At 37.1% G+C, this 18800-nt stretch overlaps 1 protein-coding gene across 2 annotated transcripts in view; it reads left to right on the top strand.

The window, feature by feature from the left end:
• LOC138715328 (uncharacterized) overlaps positions 1 to 18800 on the top strand; it is a 1341767-nt gene that overhangs the window by 1306436 nt on the left and 16531 nt on the right. For both annotated transcript variants that reach the window (XM_069848117.1, XM_069848119.1), the window contains 2 exons: positions 6686 to 6750; positions 18104 to 18184. In XM_069848117.1, coding sequence (XP_069704218.1) covers positions 6686 to 6750; positions 18104 to 18184 — 146 coding nt within the window. The remainder of the gene's footprint in view (positions 1 to 6685; positions 6751 to 18103; positions 18185 to 18800) is intronic.

The raw sequence follows: 18800 nt of genomic DNA, 5'->3' as shown, positions 1-18800 counted from the left end.
TAATATAGTACACTTCGCCCTATTTGAAATGAAGTCCATTCTACATTCTTCGCTATTAGCGAAGTCTTTTTCCATTGAAGTATTGCTAATGCCTTAAGTCTCCCTTTCTCCATGGTATTTCTCATAAATATACTTTTCAATAAGTAGGCCTATGGAAACAAGCTTATCCGTAAAGGTTGTAATTCCAATGCAACCACCATTCGCAATACATAGCTTAACGGTTCCGTTCACGAAAATGCTAGACTACATGCGCGAGCATGAGAAACTAGTGCATAAGCTGGGTTACTGATCACTTACTACACCTTGCTGCACGAATGAATAGTATGTCACTCTTAAACGAATCACTGCTCAGAATGAATTAATTGAAATGCTATTAGGAAAACTAACTATTCAATCTGGATTCAATTAAAAGAATAATAAAGTTAATCATTGCGCAAACCTGCAACCAGGCCAGAAACCGTCATTGCAATTTATAGTCCTAATTTATCTTGAAATATTCTCTGCTTTCATTCTTCCAACGTTCTTTCCAATTCATTCGATAATTCTGTAACAGTTTTAAAATTGCTTCATTTTTAAATTTGCTTAAAATTTTCTCAGTTTTTCAAAACTAGTCTGAAAGTGTAAAAGCAGCAGTATTCTTCATGAATTTTATGTTTTGCTTGAAATATTTGTCATCTGCATTCGAGTCCAACTTTCTTCTACTAAATGTAGATTCTTTTACTAAATTGTAAATATTTAATCATGCATAGGCCTATATTGCAGTCTTCTTTTAGATTGCGATAATAATAATAATAATAATAATAATAATAATAATAATAATAATAATAATAATAATAATAATGAAGCTAAATTTCCTCTACTACTAATTGGTTAGACGTCTACTATTTCTTCTAGAACCCTCTCAATTATGATGTTACACTCAGAATCACTCAAAGTGTACATAATTATAATCCAACGTGCGTGTATGTATGCGCGTGCGCTTACACAAAAGTTAATAACCTATACCTCCAATTTCAAATTTGTCACACACGTGTTAAAAATAAATAAATAAATAAATAGATAAACTATTAAAACAGAAGAAGAGTAGTTAGTATCTGAAATTGTGGAATTTGTATTAGGCCTAATAGTAGCCATACGCTAATGAATTTAAAGATTCATGGGCTAAAGATAATAATAATTATAATAATAATAATAATAATAATAATAATAATAATAATAATAATAACACCACAAATGTCGTCCACCGGCTATTCAATCGCTAAGCCTCAGCTTTCATGCCCGTAATGTCGCAGGCACTTATTCCACCTAGTGTAATCATCGTTTGAAGACTGTTTCAAGGGCTTCATCACTCTTTTCAGATATTCTATACAATTATCAATACCCAGCCCCGAAACAATTTTTACCTTGAAATTATTCAAATCAGCTTCACAGAGAGCTATATCTGAAAGCCAGATTTGCGTATCATAATAAGCTGTTTACTTATGTACAGAACTTGTCACATTGTGCATGAAGCCATTCCTTACGCTTATATTCTGGAAGGCTCTTAACTTGAACATAAATTGCTCTTAAGTTCAGTGAGCATGTTCTCAACACAAAGCAAGCAGGCATTCAGAACCTCTATGTAAAAAGTTAAGACTTCGAAAAGTCACGAGAGGATTAAATTTGTAGTGAATGACAATAAACGATCATATGATACTGATGGTACAAAACAAAAAACAGAAAGAGGACGTTTCCGAGAAAAACCGAACATATGGCAACCCTATTCATATTTAATTTCCTTAATTGTTTTTCTCCTTGTTTCTCTTACTTTATACATATTTTCCTTTCTTTTTTTCTCCATTATTTCCTCCCTGTCAACCTTTCTTTCTTTCTTACTTGCTTTATAACTGTTTCCTTCCTCTTCACTTGTTTGCTTATTTATTCCTTCCTTCCTCTTTTTTCTTCTTATTTGTATTTCATTTACATTTTTTCTTAGATTAATTTTTGTATAATCCTTATTTATATAACGAAGTAAGCTGGTTTGGGGTACAGGGATTATTTAAAAGTCAAACTACTTCAGAAAAGTTAATCATTGTCGTGGAAATGGTTTGGCATTTTCGTGCTAACAATAACAGAGCTTCCAATACAGACGTCAGTAACTCGCATGACATTTCCGTATGAGTTGTTGCCTGAGGGTGTAAACTCTTGAAGTGACAGTTAAAATAAAATTGTTCCACTGTGTTACGATTGGTTATATGGGCACGTGATCACAGTTACTCCATGTCTGTCCCTCGTCCCTTGCAGCTACTCAACTGTCAACTACATCAGTTACATTTGAAAGTATTTTCGTGTGTAGGAAATATTGCATAATCTTCTATATTAAATCAGGGCCACGTGACGTGAATACATGTACTATCACTGATTTAACCACCTCCTGTAAATTTACACCGCTCTCTCGATTGGTGCTCAGTTAGGTAGGGAATATGCGTGTTTACATCGTATTACAAGCGGAATGTATCTCAACATTTTAGAACCAAAACCTAATTTCATTGTAGGCTATATTAGTCTATTTTATTCTGTGCTTCTTCCACATTTTTAAATTTTTACAGAGTGTTCCAAATTGATATACACACATTTTGAAATACTATTTCTCAGCAACGAGATGAGACAGAAATATGGTTTTTGCGGTTTTGTATTCCTTAAGCCTGTACATGTTCAAAATGGCCCCCTTCCGTCGCAGTACACTCCTAGCAATGACGTACAAAATAGAGACATACCAACTGGATTGTTGCTAATGGAATATCATTACAGGCATGTTCAATCTGAACTCTCAGTTCCTCCAGTGTTTGTGGTTTTGTGGCGTACACTGTGCCTTTTAGAGCTCCCCATAGGTTGGAGGGGTTAAATCTGGAGATCGAGGCGGGAATTCCGCAGCACTTCTTCTTCGTCCTATCCATCTCTGGGTCGTCCTCATTTAGTGCGTGGACAAGTCTCGGAATGTAAGGCTTCCATTTTTGAGCTTGTAAAATTTGATGAACACTGGATTTGCTGATACCAATCTCACGAGAACATTGCCTCATTGACTTCTTTGGGGATTGTGCAAAAGCCTGCATGACTGCATCACCACTTTCGTTATCGGTGGAATTTCTCTTTCTTCCGCACCGCCCTTTCAACACATCTTGCACCGTTCCGTCGACTTCAAACTTGTCTCGGATTCCTGTGATAGTTAACCTTGTTGATGGTTGTGTTTCAAATTCAACCCTCCAACGTCGTTGAACCTCAACAACATTCTCCACTTTCCAATAACATTTCAGTATCCACTTACGTTCATCGAACGATAATTGCACAACCATGTTTGTTTATAAACAGATGAACAGGTTTCCATGTTTTCCACTGCCTTCTGAATCAAAAATCGTATTTATATCTCATTTCTTTGCTATGAAATAGTATTTCAAAGAGTGTATACATCAATTTGGGAAACACTGTATATTACATCTAACGTTTCAGTTTCCTAAAAACTATGTTGCTTAACGCAGTGCCAAAATTACTCTTTTCTAATATGCATGCTGCTTTGCTTTTAAATTGCTTGAGAGAGCCTTTAGCATGTTATTGGCATTGGCAGTTCAACAGAAGATAAGTTATTCATTTAAACATAGTTGATTAAAACAACTAAATCGTTATTACGGAACTAAGGAAAGAGATATTAAAACTCTCTTTATTATTTTTAACATTTGTTAGGTACCCACTTATGAAATTATAACATACAGTTAAGCTTGAGGCGATATTTCGATGGTAGTTATCTTTCATTTCTCCCAGGACAGGCCTATATGGATTTGTTTTCTACACTCTGTATTTTAAAATAATGTTGTATGACTTGAAATTCACGCAGAGTATATCCTTTCCTGCGATATAAGGCAAAGAGATTTTCAGAATAATTTTCAAGATGATATGTAATACCATCCAAATTGCTTTGGCCAGATATAACAATCATTACTACACATACTATTCATAAAACAGTGATTATTATTATATTATGCTCTGTGAAAAGAAATAATGTCAGTTTCTTCAGTTTAGAATATACAAATATACTATACAATCTCAAGATAAAGTAGAGCCTACTTTTGATTAATGAAATAGTGCAGTAACAAGCATTGGCTCCAGTAAACAGTTGTTTAGTCAATTGTCCGAAGACAAGTCTGAACCTCACAAGTGATACCAAATGGCACCACTTATGAGGCTACTAGGCTAGGAGATAATGGGTAGGGTGGCCAGTTCCTTTCCCCCTCCATTGCATACATCGCCGATTAGCTACATATTACGGTTCCGGGTGGATTGACATACTGCATTTTACCTACTGCTATTTGACATGAAGTACCGATAATTTGAACATAACCTATTTTACATACAAGTATTTGACTTATTTATTTTTCATCTAATGTAATTTGACACAACCTTTTTGAAGTAGGCTATACTTTTTCTGGCATAAAACTACTTTGTTTCATGCGTACATTCACATACCATATTTTGACATACTCTCCTGTAATTATATTGTACACATTGTTAATATAGTTGCTGTTATAGTTTCTAAAGTTACTTGTCTTTGCTTAAAAATTATAGAGGTTTCGGATGTATAAAATATTATGGAGGATGAATTTATAGAAACAACAAGAGGAGGCCAACATATATCTATTAGGCCAGGGGTTCTCAAACTGTGCGTCGTAGGTCTATGTTTTGGCCGTTGCAGCTATAAGGTAAAACTAAAATAATTTATAATAGAGCCTGTAGTGAAACATGACATGCAAAATCTCACTACGTGTAGATATTTATTTTATTCGAATTTTATATTTTTACAAGCTGGTAAGGAAGGCTATAAATGCCTATATTCTTAAAAGAAAATACCACCAAATCTAATGTGAGCATTTTTTTAAATTTTGGGTACAAGGACATCGCACGGAAAATCTGACATGTGAAGGACGGCGGAGTCTCAAAAGTTTGATAACTCCTGTTTTAGTGGATTCTTATATCAGAAGACTACAACATGCGGCCCAAACATATCAACAACATAAAGATGAGTGACGCATTTTGGATTATTTAAGAACATCTGGCCACAATTTTACTTTATAATTTGTTGCGTTCATTTTTTAAATGTCAGTACATTATAAAAAGTATATCAAATGAATATTATACCAAATTAATAGCATCCAAACGATAAGGATGCCAAATTTAATGAGTAGGCAAGATGTGAAGCAAGTAAAATTATTGTATGCAAGAAAAAAATATGTAATATTAATAATGTATTGAAATTTTGTATGTCAATTTTGAATATGTCGGATCTCTTGTAGGTGAAAAATAGTATTATTGCGCTGTACCGAAGTACATATATTTCCGTGCAGGAATTGTGCGTTATCATATGATGAAGGATCGGTGGAGCGGAGAAAAATTCATTCCGGCACCGGGATTCGAACCCGGGTTTTCAGGTCTACGCGCTGACGCTCTATCTACTAAGCCACACCGGATTTCAATTCCGATGCCGGTTTGAATCCTCTCAATAAGAAGACAATAGCTAGGAAAATCATGGGAAATAATTCAGTTAATTGTAATGTGAAAGAGAGTATTAATTGTGTAGCCTCAACATCGCGAGGAATTACTTTGTGTATAACAAATAAAATTTTTACTTTATGATACTCAGTGCGGTAAAGCTGGTCATTACAATACTCATTTCAATTTTGTTATGTTTCACTTTACGTTATCAAAGTGGATAAAATCCATTTACTTCCCTAAAAAAACAAGCTAATAACAGCATATTTAAATCATTGGGAGTGGAAAAATTTATTTCACATGAAGCACAAACTCGATAAGAAAATAAAATAAGTACACAAGACTTAATTGCTGGGGTTCTTACGGATTCCATGAACTGTGCCACAGCTGCAAGAGAATTGTATAGCTATTCATATTTGTGTTTATGTGACCGCTGATCTTCAAACTAGAGCCCAGGAAGCCTCTGCGTTAAGGATACACTTATTTTTTCTAGTTACCAGATGAAAGAGCACAGAAAAAAAATACAATAAGCATACAGTATGCTTACAAATTCCATGACTACAATTTGTATGGGAGTACGATACATTTACATTTTTCCATAGTTTTAGATAAAACTGATATAGTACAGTACCCGTATGGTAAGTTGAAATTTACACAGGCTGTATTGCGGTGCCATGTGCAAAGATCTGACGTAGCACGTCAAGTATAGTACACGGAACAGTAAGATGTTCCAATATATCTCCCGTAAATTTCCTCCCAGCTGTTAGACTTCGAACACATATATAAAATTAAATGTGTTTTAATAAAAACTACATTATCCTGAAATATTTCACATTCTTCCTGGACATTCTGTATATATTGAAAATTAATTTGCGTCTATGTATTTTTTTCTCTCTCTGAATAAAATAATTTTATCGCCTTATGAAACCTTGTGTATAAATTGTGTGTATCGATAAGCACATAGTGAGAACTTTGTTTAAATTTGCCCAGTAGTGAGGAAGGCTTAAAATTTAGCAGAGTGCCTCCTTAAGAAACAAAATTTAGGCCTGCTGGAACAAGAGCTTCTTGACTCGTGAAAGAAGCTTCTTGTGAGACACGGGGTGGCCTCATTACTGGGTGTTTGTGTACTACTTCAAGTAGCTTATCAGTGTGGTTCTTTGTTTTACAGCCAGAGCGGATATGTGTGCATGATGTTTTACCGACGAGACGGACACGTCATAGAAGTGCAGACAGGTAAGACCTTCTTTTGTTCTAAGTGGAGACTTCACTAGTAAGGGACTTGAAATTAAAAGAAATGATACTAGTTCATTAAAACTTGTATTATGCATCTTTCAACGAGAGAAATACTGTCACCATTTGCTTGGTCGTCTTTTATTTTTGTTGAATTTCATGAAACTCGGTTAGTTGCTGTTAGGAAATAACAAGTACTCTATGTCTATCAGTTATAGGCTACTCACTACTAGCCATGCTGGCCGTTGGACCCGATGTTCGCGGGTTCAGACCCGGCTGAATATGGTAACTTTTAAAGGGCGATAAAATTCTTAGCATTTCTTTCCCTGGAAGCAAATTAAAGCTGGCAGTCAGTATCGTAGATTTATGGCACATAAAAAGAATAGTCCTGATAGAGGGCACCAGAAAAAATTTATAAGCAATTTATCGCATTTGTTGAATTTCTACGTGTAAAAATTAGAGTCATGCGTTTGGTTACTTTGAATACAAGTTAGATGTATCTCGATCATACTAGCTTCACGGTGTGTTCTCTCCTCGCACGCATCGATACTGTGCGTTTACATCTATACTTGTACCTATGTCTATAAGTTGGTATACAACAAGAATAGTTCTCATGTACAAAATACCACTTGAATTTAATACCAATAATAACGAAGTATTTATTTAAAGACAGTTTATAGCCTATGCAATAAACAATAATTTTGTACTATGGTTAGACAAAACTAAAAATTTTCGAGAGCCAGCCCCTTTATTTTCGGGAATCACCACATTTTTGCCCACACATGCAATAAGAAAACCATTCGAGCTATGATGATACATTTATTGAAATATATTAAGCAATTGTTCTTTTTTGTGCAATAGATTAAGAAAAATTATTCACTATTTAGTCATCCTACGAAATTACTTCGACTGTCTATACTTTACGACTGATTTATCTCGTATTAGTAAACACTATATTACAATACGGCATTATAGGATGGGGTAGTGCTTATAGTACCTCCCTCATGCCAATAATTCTGCTACAGAAAAGAATAATAAAAATATGTCTTAATAAACCTCTTGATTATCCTTCAGAGCTGCTGTATTCATAATTTGAAGTATTTGACTTCCATCAAATTTATAACAATGTATTACTGAATTTCGTATATAAAAACCGAAACATATTTAATTTATATTCACATAAATATAAAACCAAAAGATCAGACAACATATGCTTGACAGTTCCTAAATGTACTACAATTGTAGCATGTAATCACAATAGCAACTTCGGTCCAAGGCTTTATAACATGATAATAGATAAATTCCCAAACATACAATTTGTTAATGCCCCTTATTTTAAAAAATCTATTAAAAATTGCTGTTAAAAGAGAAAATTTAAAGTTCAATAATTGTGATATGTGTTTTTTCTTCTTTTTTCTTTTATTACTTTTTACTCTTATTCAATAAAACGAGTCGACCTGGCTGGCGAGTTGGTATAGCGCTGGCCTTCTATGCCCAAGGTTGCGGGTTCGATCCCGGGCCAGGTCGATGGCATTTAAGTGTGCTTAAATGCGACAGGTTCATGTCAGTAGATTTACTGGCATGTAAAAGAACTCCTGCGGGACAAAATTCCGGCACATCCGGCGACGCTGATATAACCTCTGCAGTTGCGAGCGTCGTTAAATAAAACATAACATTTCAATAAAACGTCTTAACATTAACTTATGTGGAATGCCCCCTGAGCACGAGTATGTAACTTACTCTTTCTGGGGTTGCTAGAGAGTTCTTATATTTAAAAAATCAATATGTATATTAGTTTTGGCAATAAAGTATTATTATTATTATTATTATTATTATTATTATTATTATTATTATTATTATTATTATTATTAAATATCTATACAATGCAAACACACGCTCTCAGAGACGATCTGTGCTCTCCACTGAAGCTATATAGTGACGAGATGCGCAACAAATGTAACACTATTAATCTAAGAAGCACATTCGAATTTCTTCCTAAACCGCAAGTCTTAACCAATTTTGAACTCAATAAACAATTCAGGCATCACATAATAATTTTTAGTCGCTATGGCTACATGCTACCCGGAGTTTATCTACCCCTGATTTTTACAATAAGTAAAACGCATTAAGATACTTTAGATTTGATTAAAAGTTGGAATAACAAATGAAAAAACATGAATGTCAGCACAAACTTAAAATGAAACCAATTATGAGTACGTGCTTTACGAGTCTCTACTCATTACAATGAATGACTGTAAGCATTTTAAGTGTCTCAAATGTAAATTTTCTCTTTCTTTCTGTACAATACATGTTCTTTTCTAATGAAATGTTGGCTACCAAATGCTTCTATTACGGTACTGATCTCCAAGCGCCCAGCTTTGTTTTGTTTTCGCATGTTCACCGAACAGCAGGCCTGAACTGTCTAGTATGGTTGGTGACAACGATCTATACTCCATACATATCTATACTGATATGGGTCGCTTGGAGGCTTTAGGTAACCAAACGCAGGATTCTAGTAATAATCTATGCAGTTAAAAGCGACGTTAAATAAAATATTACCCCTCATCCTTTTATTGCTGGCCGCAGCACAACAGCACAGCAAAAGTACTGGAATTTGATTATGGATGAAACTTATGTATACGATTTGTTATAGAAAAAGTGGCTATAAATGATATTTTCTCTGATATTCTTCTTTCAGTTCAAAGTTCGGCAATGTTGGAGTTGTAACTATTTGTAGTGGACGAAGTCGAGCGTTTTTCTTTGGATCTTCCCTGTATTTACCTGTTCATTCCACCAACACTCTCTACAATTACTTATACATTATCATCTCCGCTTCTAAAAAAGGCCACCGCTTGTGCTTGTGCGGAGCCGAACTGACCGTTTGCCGTAGTGAGTGTCCAAATATTTGTATATAGATTCTAGACGACTCATCTGCAGAGAGAAACTGAAGCCTCCCAAGAATCTTACCCCTGTTGGGATAATGACGATTCATGTGGATATATGAGGTACGGCATAACACCACCAGAGGCATGTTATTCGGACTTGTAGGCTGGAAGAGGAAAGCGCGTTGCGGCGGTTGCTGGAGCGGCTTATTGTTAGCCGAGCAACACAATCGGCACGCAACTCATTCCATAACGAGTGCACAAAAAGCCTTTTTGGGGTGAAGTTTTTAGCGATGTTCCTTGTTCCTCCCGATAATTACCAACACCAATACCAAACTCACATAAACAATTTCCAAGTTCATCAGTTTACTACATAATGTAATACAGAGACGTATCTATGAGGGGCAGTCAAATGAAAACGGGTCAGATGCTAAAAAATATAATAGAACATTTATTACCTCAAAAGTAATCTCCAAAACTGTTTATACATTTATCTCCTGCGAGACAAGACGATGAATCCCATTCTTGAAAAGGCTTCTGGGGTGTTTACCGAACCAGTTCTTTACCCAGTCACACATGTCTTCGTCCGATGCAAAACGAAGTCTTTCTTAAACTCCCCAAAAATGTGAAAATCGCATGGGGAAAGATCTGGACTGTAGAAGGGGGAGGGGAGATGTTGAAGAGTTTCCAAACCAAATCTTTGAATCGTATTTCTCACGAAGTTGCTAGGTATATGGGCAGGAATTATCATGAAGAAGGATAACGCGTTTTGACTTAATGGCGCGTCTCAGTTTCTGTAAAGTTTCTTCATAACGCTGTGCATTGATTGTGGCTCCATCCTCGAGAAATTCAACAAGCAGAGAACCCCTAGAATCGAAGAAAAATGTCAACATAACTTCATCGAAAATTATGTGTATTGCTTTGGACTTTTTCTGTGGGAGAGAATCCATGTATTTCCATTTTTGGCTCTCCCGTTTGCTCTCTAGTTCAAAATGGTGACACCACGATTCGTCCCCAGTGACAATACGGAACAGAAATACATCTCTTTCTCGTGGTATTGTTGCAAGTGACCGAGTGAAGCAGCCATACTGTTTGTTTTTTGTTCCTCCGTAAACTGATGTGGAACCCATTGCGTGCAGATTTTTCGGTAATGCAGGTGCTTCGTCGCAATGACTTGTACGGAACCGTGACTTATTCCCACCAAACGACTACGTTCTTCCACAGTGATCCGTCTATTTTCCCGTATAAGACAATCAACCTCAGAGTCCACACCTGTGGAGTAACGGTTAGCGCGTCTAGCCGCGAAACCAAGTGGCCCGGGTTCGATTCCCGGTCGGGGCAAGTTACCAGGTTGGTGTTTTTTCCAGGGTTTTCCCTCAACCCAATATGAGGAAATACTGGGTAACTTTTCGGTTCTGGACCCCGAACTCATTTCACCGGAATTATCACCTTCATCTCATTCAGACGCTAAATAAGATGTCGATATAGCGTCGTAAAATAACCTACTAAAATTTAAAAAAATCAACCTCAGCAATAACACCAGGAGTGATGGCACGATGAGCCAATCCTGGGCGAGCATCGTCTTGCAGTGACACGCGTCCCTCTCGGAATCTCTTGTGTCATTCCAGTACAAGCGAACATGACCGACTATAGTGTTCGCCGTAAACAGCAGACATGCGACAATGAATTTCTCGTCCTCCTACACCTTTAGCAGTCAAAAATCGCACTACACCTCGCTGTTCTTCTTTAACTGCCTCCATTAGTAATGTTGGACGAACACATGTATCTCTAACTTCACTTCCAGCACAATAATAAACGTCTAAGCAGAGATTGTAATTGTGCTTTCGCAAGTCGCCACCAGATGTCAGTTCAGCAATCAAATTCCAGAGGTACCAACTTGCCCGACGTGAGATATAGGCCTATACCCGTTTCCATTTGACTGCCCCTCATATTTTGAACATATCTATGTTTAGTCAACAGTCCGAAAACTGGTGTGACACCAATAAGACATCAGTCGTGAAGCAACTAAGCCAGGAGATAATGGGTTAGGGTGGCCAGTTCCTTTTCCTCTTCATTGACTAGTAACATACTACTAGGTTCAAAAAGTTCCCGGAGTTTTACTACCATTTTTCGTATTAATATATAACAAGGGATATTATACATTTGTTTTGTTGGTAACATTCATGATGTCATTTCCTTAAAGTTTGCTGATAATGGCAATTATTGGTTTTGAGTTGTAGGCAATTGTTTATCATAGTGTTTTGTTTGTTCGTCGCATTTTGTAATTATGTCCACAGAGCAAAGTACAAACATCAAGTTCTGTGTTTTGCTGGGGACATGATCAGTATGGCTGATGAAGATGGTGATTTCTTAAACAAAATTAAACTGGTGCTACTTGTACGACCCAGTCCCTAAACGACAGTCATCTGAGTGGAAATCGAAAACATCTCCTCGGAAGCAAAAATTTCCTAGGGACACTTCCAAAGGCAAAGTTATTTTAAATGTTATGTTTTATTTAACGACGCTCGCAACTGCAGAGGTTATATCAGCATCGCCGGATGTGCCGGAATTTTGTCCCGCAGGAGTTCTTTCACATGCCAGTAAATCTACTGACATGAGCCTGTCGCATTTAAGCACACTTAAAGCAAAGTTATGTTGGAAGTTTTCTTCGACTCTCAGGGTCTCATGCACCATGAGTTCATTCCAGAAGGTCGTACTGTAACGAAAGAATTGTACGTAGAAACCCTCCGTCGCCTCTGGGACGCAGTGAGAAGGAAACGTCCAGAAAAGTGGGTAGAAAACAACTGGTTCCTTATGCATGACAATGCACCTGCTCATCGCGCAATTATTGTAAAGAATTTTCTTGCCAGGCACAACATAACTGCTTTGGATCACCCACCATACTCTCCTGATCTCTCACCACCTGATTACTTTCTGTTTCCCCGTCTGAAAAGTCATCTGAAAGGACGGAGATTCAATGCTGAAGAGGTTATCGCAAACGCGACGAGAGCACTAAGACGGGTTTCACAAAATGGCTTCCAGGCCTGCTTCCAGGAACTCTACACGCGTTGGCAAAAGTGTGTTGTTGCGGAAGGCAACTATTTTGAAGGGAATGCTGTAGAATAGTGTTTAAGGTACGTTGTTTCTATGATGCTAGCAAATTCCGGGAACTTTTTGAACCTAGTATGTATTACACTTATTGGACAAGATGTATACAGACAATAAAATTGTTCTTCCTCGTCAAGTAAGATGTACTGTCTAATAATAGATGTACTGTACATATCAGCCAGAACCTCAATCAGGGCATATGTTGTATATAATATTCCAAAATTATTTCAATGAAATAACAATTAAATACCTCAGAAATAGATTTTTAACGTTAATTTGAAATTATGTGAGTTAGTAAGAGACGATAAAGATACTATGGGCGATATGGCAATAATGGAGCAATGGTAAGATAGTAGCATGGTGGTGATGGTGGTTTTGGCGATGGCGACAGCACTTCATTTAACGATGCTTTTATCTGCGAAAGTTATTCAACGTGGGCGAAAAATGGCTGTCAAATTTTGTCTAGAGCGTCTATCAGAGACAGAGCTCTATTATGTACCGTAAAAATACAACACAGGATTCACAGCTTTACCTCCTAACTGGAGGAAATTATGCTAAGGATTTTATTGCTCTTTAAAATTCATTGTGCATTGTTTAAAACTGCTAATGTACCCAACGACATGGTAACCGCAAGATCACCGAGATTGGTAGAGGAAGCAGAAGTGCTGAGAGAAATGCTTTCACAGCCAATTTTAGAAAAATCTCAAAGAATTTACCAAGGATCAAACATTGGTAGGTCTTTTTACTTGTTAGCTGGTTGAGAGTATAACATCTACAAGAGCTGTAAAAAATGTTGTCATTTCTCATTTTTGGGTAGCTCAGTATTGGACCATGTAATTATACAAGTGAAGCCCTCTCATTTCTTCTGATTTATTTAATTTAGATATACTGTATAGATGTCAACTTCATTGCTTCAACTTTAGTATTACCGATATTGTAAATTGCATTCCCAAAATAGACTTCCACATGAAATATTTATGATATTACTGAACTTCAATTATTACAAATGTATAAGACTAATGCATAAATAAAATCGATTTTTGCTCATATGAATTGAACTGTGTTCATTGAGCCAGAGAGATTTGTTTGCCAATAAATATTAAATTGTTAATTAATTTTATTATTAAAATATGAGTAACGATTTTAATTCAAAATTGTTACAAATATTTATATGTTTGAGACAAAATATTTTTTTTTCTTTAGTTGTTGCAGAAATAAGGTACATGCCTAAGTGAAAGATCTGAGATTGGAAAACTCGTAAACCTAATTGAAGTAATTATCACTTACAATTTTTTTATTTTGTAGCCTACTGCAAAATAGTACAGTAAGTATTGTCTTCAGTAGGCTCATAAAATCAAAAACTTTACAAGCTTCATCAGTTATGTTTAGAATCACTATTTAATATATGTTTGATTTTATATTCAACGACTTATGAGAGTAATTATAAGGCTGGGATAATATAATTTTTATATTCGATACTGATGTAATGAAAGGCCTTTTTTCCCCTTCAAAGATTAAGCTGTTCCGATACGCATCTTTTCATAATATTCAGTCGTTGAAGAATATTATTTGTGATAGTCGATATATATATATATATATATATATTTACTATGACAATGAAATAAAAACAAAATAATGCTTGTGACCAAAAAGTTAAAAAATGAAATTAAAATTAATTTTACTCTTTCATAAATGTAACCAATGATAATGACCATATTAAACAGTCTGGAAATTTTTATCCGCCTATTTCCAGAGGCACTTACAGTCCCTTCAGATGAGCCCACTTTTAGAAGCGCTGTTGCTTGTGAATAATGGATAGAAATGAGGCTCTTCAGATGCAGCCACAGCTACAGAATAGTGACGCTGCAGACGATCTGAGTGGTTGGCTTTGTCGCTGGTGGCGGCCACTAAAAGTGGTGCTTCCTGTCGCAATACATGGAATTGAATTGTAGGTTTCTGGCTGGGCCACAGCCACGCCACTACTCGTATTTTAGTGGCGCTGCTAACGGACGACTGTTGAGTCATCAATTCCTTGTACCGCCACGATAGTATAGGCTAGTGCCACGGTGTCTTTTTTTTTTTTTTTTTTTTCGAATTTCATTGTTAATTTCTGCTAAAAGTTCTTGAAATGATTTCTTAAACATGCGAAAATATTTTAGAGTCCTAATGTAAACCCCAAATAAAGTGTGAAATAGTCCTCGATTCTGTCTTTCCAAAACCAATGGATGGACTCACAAGCAAATATTTTTCTTCCACCATGCTAATAATGTCAAAACAAGGGCTTATACAAATTTTGGACACTCGAGCGCAATTACGAGGGCCACTCAGAAAGTAAGTTTTCCTGGAACCGTTTACAGAAAAAAAAACAATTTCATGGAAAGATTTATTGGAACAGATACAACAATTATTGCTGAATTATTTTTGAACATATTCCTCACCCGAAATGATACATTTTTCATCAACAGGAATCAACAGAGAGGTGCATACGGCTTGTCACATGCTGGTTCCGATACCAGGCGGCAGACTTCTACGACACGGGATTAAAAAAAAGTTTATGCTGTATCTGTTCCAATAAATCTTTCCATGATATTGCATTTTCTTTCTGTAAAGGCACCAGGGACACTTACTTTCTGGGGAGACCCTCGTAAACGTTCGAGTGACCAAAATTTGTATAAGCAATTGTTTTGACATTATTAACATGGTGGAAGAGAAATAATTAACTTTTTTATCTGCCCCCATGAGAATATATACTTGTCAGACTCTTCTTTTTTTTTTTTACGTCTATTCTTTCTCCGTTTGAACAAAGTTGCCGAAAGTATATCTCCCTCTATGTCCATGTTCACTGGAAGACTGAAAAGTTGTGTACAAAAATTTTAGTGTATTAAGCACTGCTTCAAACGCGCGTTCGCAGCTCCACTAACGAGCCGCTAACAGCGCTGCTAAAGTGACCTCGTTTGAAGGGGCCTTACACAGAGCTCCAACTCATACGGGCTTCATTTGTTCGGTCCATAAACATAAAATTCCTTAGGAATGTATTTTTTATTTTATTTTACCATTAGATTTCAACATATTGCTACTACAACAAAAGTTTTCACAAATTCTTATTGTTAGTACCTACTACCTTCAGGATAGATAGAGCATAAACATCTAATTTGTTAGGACGTAACTATTTTATAAATTGAACTATACCTGTTTTTTTTTTAAAGATGGGACATGACAGGAGCGTTACGATCGGAAAAACAACTGAATGTCTCATAGTATGGTAGGCCTGTTGCTATGGTAACAACGGTTGAGTTGCCAAACTTACCGTTCCCACGTGGCGAGTGTTTAATAGCTCTCTTGGCGACATTTATTGTGCACACAGTGTTAGCATTGGTACTGTACGTTTCGTCTTTGATTCTCTGTCGATTTTTGTATTGTTTTCTTACCTTCGCGTCAGTTGTCAATGAATGTTTTAACGCCAGCCATCTTAACGTCAATGCTAGCTTCCATCAACTGGCAGCGTGGTAGTCCATATTGGCAACATAGCACTGTAGTTCCAAGCTCGGCCGCTTAACTGTCATGATCCATCTTTAAAAAAAACGGGTATAGTAGGTAAGTTTATATGTTTTGGTCTAGGAACGTCGTGAAAAAATTCCTGAGACACTCAGAACACCGTGAACAAAGGATGTTTGAAAACCACTAACAACCCCATATCGTAATATATGAATAATGACGTTTAATGATTTTATTAACAATTAACATACATAATACTGTAAAATTAAGTCACAATGCAAATCTAGTCTTTCAGGTAAAGCTTCCTGTAAAGCAGATTTGAATAATTTTAAAGGGAAAAATTGTTCCGGGGCCGGGTATCGATCCCGGGACCTCTGGTTGAACGTACCAGCGCTCTGCCAACTGAGCTACCCAGGAACTCCACCCGACACCGTCTCAACTTTTCTCTTTATATCCACACAACTCGCGTGGGCTGACGTTCCAAGTCACACAGAGTTTGTGTGCACTCGATGTGGATCTCTGACGTTTCGTCAGCCCACGCGAGTTGTGTGGATATAAAGAGAAAAGTTGAGACGGTGTCGGGTGGAGTTCCTGGGTAGCTCAGTTGGCAGAGCGCTGGTACGTTCAACCAGAGGTCCCGGGATCGATACCCGGCCCCGGAACAATTTTTCCCTTGAAATTATTTTAAGTCACAATGGTCCTTTCATGGTTTTTCTTTAAAAATTTCAACACTTTACCTCTTTCTGAGTTTAATTGCTTTCAGTTTTGGAATTGGATGTCTGCAGTATTAAAAAACAACTAGAAATATTGATATTGATTGCTTGTTTGACAACATTGAGTATTGCATTGTGTTTATAATTGTCTCGATAAATAATATGAACGCAATTATTACTGGGGTTCTTTGTGGTAATAGCTATGCTTTGAAGAAAGTAAAGGAAACAAAGATATATTCGTGTGTGTGTGCGTGTGTGCGTGTGTGCGTGTGTGCGTGTGTGCGTGTGTGCGTGTGTGCGTGTGTGCGTGTGTGCGTGTGTGCGTGTGTGCGTGTGTGCGTGTGTGCGTGTGTGCGTGTGTGCGTGTGTGCGTGTGTGCGTGTGTGCGTGTGTGCGTGTGTGCGTGTGTGCGTGTGTGCGTGTGTGCGTGTGTGCGTGTGTGCGTGTGTGCGTGTGTGCGTGTGTGCGTGTGTGCGTGTGTGCGTGTGTGCGTGTGTGCGTGTGTGCGTGTGTGCGTGTGTGCGTGTGTGCGTGTGTGCGTGTGTGCGTGTGTGCGTGTGTGCGTGTGTGCGTGTGTGCGTGTGTGCGTGTGTGCGTGTGTGCGTGTGTGCGTGTGTGCGTGTGTGCGTGTGTGCGTGTGTGCGTGTGTGCGTGTGTGCGTGTGTGCGTGTGTGCGTGTGTGCGTGTGTGCGTGTGTGCGTGTGTGCGTGTGTGCGTGTGTGCGTGTGTGCGTGTGTGCGTGTGTGCGTGTGTGCGTGTGTGTGTGTGTGTGTGTGTGTGTGTGTGTGTGTGTGTGTGTGTGTGTGTGTGTGTGTGTGTGTGTGTGTGTGTGTGTGTGTGTGTGTGTGTGTGTGTGTGTTTTTTTTTTGTGTGTGTGTGTGTTTTTTTTTTTGTGTGTGTGTGTGTTTTTTTTTGTGTGTGTGTGTGTTTTTTTTTTTGTGTGTGTGTGTGTTTTTTTTTTTTTGTGTGTGTGTGTGTTTTTTTTTTTTTGTGTGTGTGTGTGTTTTTTTTTTTGTGTGTGTGTGTGTTTTTTTTGTGTGTGTGTGTGTTTTTTTATCGACAAAATGCGATATAGTACCGTAGCTAAATATTGATAGTGCTGAGTTATCAGTTATGTACGATATCCAAAATTCCTTTCTTACTACTTTTCTGTTTCAGGTGCACATACCAGGAGACCAGAAGATGCATGTCAACCGGCACATTTTGACCGAAATATCTTGCCATTTGTTACATTAGTCAGTGAGTATGAATTATTTGTAAATAGTGAATTTTAGACGTTGTAACGAACATTTTAATTTGGTGATCCTTATTGTTACAAAATAAATGTTTGTACACAAAATAAGTGACTATTTGGTTGTAGTTCCTCATAAATATCTTCGTGGAGAATTTTGTTTTGCCTTGGTGGGAATATAGCTTACTTAGACTTATATAGGTGTATGGCAATTAGGTATATATACCGGATGTTTTAGAATTCAACCAAAGGAATGAAGGAGTTGTGGAGGGGTCCTTGGTAAGTATTTTGAGATCCGGAACTAGGGGTCTGCGGGTTCAAACTTGCACGTAATGACGTGAAATAATTTTTGGGCCAGTATGTCACTAATTGAAACTGCACGTGACTTTGCAGTACATTTGGAAATGGATACAATATTGCTATGTCTCTGTGACACAGTAGGTGAACACTGCAAATGGTTTCGGTCTGAGTATGAAAGGTCGAACGTAAACTTGTATTGTAACATTCAAAAGCCAGCTCTAGTTATTTTGTAATAAGCAAGAATGTAGTTTGAGAAATGCATATCATTACTCTGGACAGGTTACAATGGTTAGCAATACAATAAATAACAATATTATCATTAAA

Source organism: Periplaneta americana, chromosome 15 (assembly GCF_040183065.1).
Source record: "Periplaneta americana isolate PAMFEO1 chromosome 15, P.americana_PAMFEO1_priV1, whole genome shotgun sequence".
In the NCBI taxonomy this organism is placed as follows: domain Eukaryota; kingdom Metazoa; phylum Arthropoda; class Insecta; order Blattodea; family Blattidae; genus Periplaneta; species Periplaneta americana.
This window is presented reverse-complemented; position numbering and strand designations above follow the sequence as displayed.